Consider the following 6,257-nt stretch of genomic DNA (forward strand, 5'->3'; position numbering starts at 1 on the left):
TAAGGACAGTAGAGGACTAGCATGCACACGACAGCATATAAGGACAGTAGAGGACTAGCATGCACACGGCAGCATATAATAAGGCTATAAGAATGAATGAATAATCTTTAAACTATTCTGCTTTGTCTAGTGTTGAATAGTGACTGGAAATGTCATGTTTATTGGCGATAATTTATAAGGATTTAAAAATATTTTCTTAGGTAAAACTGATACAAGTAACCCTGGAACTGAAATTAATAAGATCCGAACACCAGAGAAAAAACCTACAGAGCTCAAACAGGTATGCTGCTCACATCAACTGAGTGTGTGGTTCTGGTGGGGAAGGTCTCATTGGCCCAAAGCAGCTTTGCTTCCCATGGCTCTGTTATGCTTTCTGTTTTAGGATAATTTAGTAGGGATGTCACCTTTCTTCTGTCCTGTTGTCTTTCACTGAGTTATTTTTCTTTGCATGTAAATATTTCTTCAGATTTTCTCTTTAAAAAATTTAAATATTTATTTTATTTTATGTGTATAAGTGTTTTGGCTACATATATGTATGTGTTTACGTGTGTGCCTGTGGAGTTTGGATGAGGCCATAGAGCTCCTGGGACTGGAGTTAGAGATGGTTGTGAGCCACTGTGTGGGTGCTGGGCATTGAGTTTGGGTCCTCTGCAAGAATAGCAAGAGCTCCTAACTGTATGAAGACAGAGCTACAGATGTCTCATTGGCAGTGACTTTAGCCTCGGTGGGACTATGACAGTGATTCCCCTCAGTGCCTGACCTTTTCCACCACACCCATTGTGCAGATCCTTAACTTTGTGTCTGCCCACTTGTTTACTTTTCCTGCTTCTCTGCTGGCACAAATTAGAGAAGACCACGTTATTGGTTGATGTAGTGTGGCTGGAAGCTGTGTGTTTTCATTTCAGCGAGACTTGGCCCCTCCTTTCTTGTGCAGCACTCAGCTTTGTCCTGGCTCCTCAGTGGCTCTTCTCAAGCCTGTTACCTCACGGTGCGGAGTGACTGCTCTAGATGCACGACTACCAAGGTTGTGCCCTGCTAACTGATGGCAGCAGATAACTTGCTATTCATGTATCCTTGAGCCTTTCTTGTCTACAGCCTTAGGTGAAGTCCTCTTGAGTTTACTGTCTCCTGTCCTCATCCAGTCACCTCTCTGACTCCGAGTTACCCGCCTTCTCCACTGTGCAGACTCTTCCCACTTCCCACCTGCCCATTCTTCCCACTCTGCTTGTCATGCCGTTACTCACATGCTAGCCTTGCGTGCGAACACTGGCTGGCGGACTTTCTAAAGACGCTTTCTCCTGAGATGTAGCACAGCGGTAGTGTGTCCAGCACACACGAGATCTGAGGTTCAGTGCTCAGCGCCACACAACCATAGCAGAAGAGTGAGGAAAGAAAGGTGCATTTGACCTTCACCTCCTGGTGCCGCACCTTAACCCACAACAGTTCAAGAGCTCCGCTCACTGTCTCAACCACAGCTCATGTTTCTTTGGTGTTTGCCATTTGGTTGTCTTACTTCTATTATTTTCTTTAACACAACATTTCTTTTCCTACAACTCCTTCTGGATTTTTTTTTTAAATACATTCCCTTCTCATGACCCTAGCCCTCAAGTTGTGACTTCCCAGAGTTCTATGTGGTCCAGCTTCTCTTTGAGTCTAAGGTTGGTGGCTATAAACTAGACGTGTCTTTAAGTGCCCACATCATAAGAAAGACTTCCAATTTGGATCTCCAACCTCTGCCTAAGCAGCTGTTCTCTACCTTCTCACAGTGTCCCAGGAGCATCTCTGACTGGCAGAGGCCAGAGATGGAGGGCATGTCATAGGAGGAGCCGTGCTGTAAGTGAGGCAGCCAGGAGTCTTCCTGATTGAGTCAGAGGGTGTTGCTGAGAAAGTAAACCTGATAATAGGTCTGAAGCAGCCTGCGTCTACCACTGTCACTCAGCTCTTTCCTGTCATATGCCTCTTAATACTGAGGCACTGAATTAAACAAGCTCAGAGTTCCTTGCACATGTTTCCTGGGCTCCGTAGCAAAGCATCAGGATGTAGAGAAAGAAACAGAAACATGGCTGCCAGATAGCCTTTTCTAACAGAAGATTTATAGCAAATTTAAAAGCAGTGACATGACTGGCACTGGCTATCTTGATTCTAATTTTGATAGCACCTGAAACTAAGCTGCCTCCCACTGTGTGTGCCACTGGAGCTTCCCCTGACGGGTCCTGAAGAGCCATTTATTCTCCTCCACACCTTCTGAAACACACACAAGTTCACTTTCTCCGCAGCTCCTTCTCACTTCAGAGTTGTAGAGTATTGTGGTCATGAGCTTCCTGACTGTGTCAGAGTCACAAGTGATGGAGAAATTAAAACAGCAACTGAGCCACAAACAACCATGGCATGTAACCATAGCCTTGTGTGTGTGCTCAGAGTGTGCCCATCAGCAGTGTCTTTAGAGAATTGTGTCCCTAGCTAACGTAACTTCCCCATCCTCAAGAGTATGAGTTGTATGAGGAAATATTTTTTTATGAGGAACCTCGGTTAGGTTCTGAGGTGTGAACAAGAGGCACAGCAACTGCTTAGGAAAACCAGAACACTTGGTTTTCAAATCACTTACACACCTAGCAATCCCAAGGACCCAAAGAGCCAAGTGGTGAGAGATGTGATGGCTCTCGGTATACGATTGGCATTGCAATGGCCTGGTCAGTATTCCTAGTGCAAATTAGGAACCAAGCTACTCGGTCTGTTTTCTTGGGGAGTGATTGGCACCCTGTGTAGTGTATAGACTTTGACTAAACAAGCACCCTGCAATTCTCACTGACCATTTCAACACTGAAACTTGCAAGGTAACACAGAACAGTTTGTGGAGTGGTTTAACAGCTGAGAAAGAGAAGGTGTCATTTTACAACATTACATGTCGTTTTTGTTTTCACATTGTCAACACTTACAGCAAACCTACATTTCAAGACAAGCATGCTTTTTAATTTCAAACCCTTTTCCCGGTGGTTCTCCAAAGCTCAATGGCATTAAACTTGATGTTTGCACTCAGTATTGAGTCAGCCAGGGTCTGTGTGATTGATATCAAGAAGGGGAAGCTAACATGTAAAGAAGAAAGTTCTAGCTCTATGAACAGAAAATATGTATCTCACATCTGCTGTGCTGTTTTCCCCTCTGTTTGTTAGAATGTTCTTCTCTCCTTGGAGCCTGCTTTTCTGAAGCCTTCTCTACTTTTCTTAGCCCTAGTATCTCATGTGACCCCTCTTTCCAATGTCTCTTGTGTTTACACAGAGCCTCCACTGGGCTCTAGACTAGTGATTGGCAGGCTGTTTTTGCAAAGGGCTAGACATAAATCTCAGGCTTCATGTTCACACAGTGTGTGTTGCAGCTGTTCAGCTCTGCCAACTGCAGTGCAAAAGGAGCCATGGATAACATGTAAATGATTGACCTTCTATGTTCTGAGAAGACCCGACTTACACAGGTTCAGGGCACCGGAGCTAGAGTGGCTGGGCCGAGGGTAGCTTCTGCTCTAAGCTCTTGAGGGTATATATTGAATCTTACTGTTGCTTTTTAATTTTCAGACTCAAACACAGTGCACTTAGTAGGCCCTCTACGAGTGTTAAGAGAAAGAATGTCAGACTATGTAGTGGACATAAGTCAGCAACCATACCCGTGACATGGCATCTGTCTGTTTATTTGGAAGTTGCCAGAGACACAGTTTTTATTAATGTTGATTTGTTTGGAGAAGTAGATTGGATATATAAAAACAATAAAATCAGAGGGAGAGAGCACATTTTGTTGATTTATATCGGAAGGAAATTAATGGTTCTCTTTCTAAGGAAGAAAGTGTGAAATTGAAATAGTATAGTAGGAATTAGAGTGGCCATTCTAATAAAATGGCAGCGGCTTTCCTTCAGACTCAAATTTAATATGCTGCTTCCTCTGTCATCTTCTTTAATTTATAAGAATATTCTCTTTGATTGTCAAAGGTGATGGATTCTGCACATCAGGCCTCCCACTGCTACTGATAAGAGCATATTATAGCCTTTAAGTGGGGTATGGTTGGGAAAGGATGAAAAGTCACCCAACTCGGTTTTTTGCTGTTAAAAATGTTTCTTGTTTTTTTCTTTTTCTCCTCTAGGTTGATTTGGAATCAAATCCACAGAACAGAAGTCCTGAATCCCGTCCCAGCGTTGTTTATTCCAATACCAAATTTCCTCGAAAAGATAATCTCAACCCAAGACACATAAATCTTCCTCTTCCTGCACCACACACACAGTATGCAATCCCTACCCGCCATTTTCATCCACTTCCTCAGCTACCAAGGCCGCCACCATTTCCTATTCCTCAGCAGCATACCTTGTTAAATCAGCAACAGAATAATTTGCCTGACCAACCAAATCAGGTGGCACCCCAGCCAAATCAGGTGACACCTCAGCCAAATCAGGTGACACCTCAGCCAAATCAGGTGGTCCAGCAACAAAGCCAGGCACCTCCACAGGCCCCGCAGCCACCTCCTCAACTCTCTCCTGCATTTCAGGCGGGGCCCACCAATGCATTTTTCAATAATGCAGTTGCTCACCGACCACAGTCTCCTCCAGCTGCAGAGGCTGTGGTTCCCGAGCAGCAGCCATCTCCCGTGCTTCCTGACAGTCACAGTCCACTGAGAGCCATCACACAGCCTGGTCCCATCCTAGCGTCACCTCTGAACAACTTTGTTGATGAGAACTCCCCAGGATTGCCTATAGGAGAAGCTTTGGGTAAGCTTGCCTGTCATAATGTCACATGTGAAAAGAGTCCCCAGGTTATTTGCTGAACATGGTGTGTCCTGTATAGTATTAACTCTAGGTCAAGATTGATTCATGTCTCCAAATAATTCCAGAAAACCCAGCCAATTAGTCTTATAAAATTTGGCTTCAAGTATTATATGTACATAGGTGTATACTAAGTATCCAGGTGACATCATTTGCACCATCACGAAGGAGAGAGAGTCAACACCATAGCTCTGGGCTCTGGCAAATTTAGGATATTACTTTTACCCAATGGAATTATAGCTATTTCTTTGCCTTTGTGGAGAAAAATCTGGTCTTTGTACAAAATTTACTTGGAGCCCCAAATGGACTAAAGCAGCTTTTCCCACCTGCCTCTTTCTGCAGATCGAGTACATGGAAGTGTAGCTCTGGAGACACTGAGGCAGCAGCAGGCGCGGCTACAGCAGTGGAGTGAGCACCATGCCTATCTCAGCCAGGGCAGCATTCCGTATCCACACCATCCCCATCCTCACCTCCCGCATCTTCCCCAGCCACCCATTTTCCTCCACCAGCCACCAGTGAGGGCAGAGTGGAAACTGGCCAGCAGAGTTGACGATGAAGTGGAGACAACGTTCTCGAGGTACTCCAGCAGCCCAGGGCCAGCCCTGAACGGGACCCGAGTTTTCTGCCCTTTAGTTTTCAATTGGAACACGGTCTCAAATAAATCCACTGTTGGCCTTGTTGGTGGATACTACAAAGTTCTCTCCATTGACTCTACAATATGGAGAATTAGACATCACTCTTGTACAAATCTGGGCCTAGTGATCTATGACTTTAGCTCCTTGACTTATGGTCTGTTATCAAAAGAAACAAACCATTCCTGGGACTGTGAATCTTGTTTGTTTGCCTACTTAGTAAACATAAGAATAATGAGGACAGAAGTAAATTTGTGGCTAAAGCTTAAAGATTGCAAGTTTATTATTAACTTTTTATCTGACTTCCTGGAGCTTTGGCACTCTGAGGATTCAGCGTATTTGTGGTTAGCATCATATGGCTGCTGTGTGCTGCCTCCTCATCCTCTCTGGAAAACCCTGTTACTGTGGCCCTTAAAGCTTCTTTCTTCTTATTTTTTTTTTTAGCATTTATTTCTATTTTTAAAATATACAACTTTTTTTAATTAATTGATTTTTTTGTTTCATGTGTATGAGTATTTTGCCTGTATGTATAGTGTGTGTACCGTGTGCATGCCTGGTGCCCGAGGAAGCCAGAGAGGGCCTTGAATCCTCTAGAACTGGAGGTACCGGTGGCTGTGAGCCACCACATGGTTGCTGAGACCCGAACCTGGGTCCTCAAGTGTTCTTAACTGGTGGGCTGTCTCTTCAGCCTCTTAGTTATTTATTTTTATTGCCGGATGTATGGGTGTGCATGTGTGTGTGTACAGGAGTGTGTGTATGTGTGTGTGTGTACAGGAGTGTGTGTTTGTGTGTGTGTACAGGAGTGTGTGTATGTGTGTGTACAGGA

The 6,257-nt window shown here is 44.3% G+C and overlaps 1 protein-coding gene across 7 annotated transcripts in view; it reads left to right on the top strand.

Moving 5' to 3' along the window:
* Positions 1-6,257, top strand: part of Helz (helicase with zinc finger) — a 147,389-nt gene that overhangs the window by 117,925 nt on the left and 23,207 nt on the right. For all 7 annotated transcript variants that reach the window (XM_026780158.1, XM_005350436.3, XM_013347521.2 and 4 more), the window contains 3 exons: positions 201-280; positions 4,127-4,745; positions 5,142-5,376. In XM_026780158.1, the coding sequence (XP_026635959.1) occupies positions 201-280; positions 4,127-4,745; positions 5,142-5,376 (934 nt within the window). The remainder of the gene's footprint in view (positions 1-200; positions 281-4,126; positions 4,746-5,141; positions 5,377-6,257) is intronic.

The sequence above is a fragment of the Microtus ochrogaster genome, chromosome 7 (assembly GCF_000317375.1).
Source record: "Microtus ochrogaster isolate Prairie Vole_2 chromosome 7, MicOch1.0, whole genome shotgun sequence".
Taxonomy (NCBI): domain Eukaryota; kingdom Metazoa; phylum Chordata; class Mammalia; order Rodentia; family Cricetidae; genus Microtus; species Microtus ochrogaster.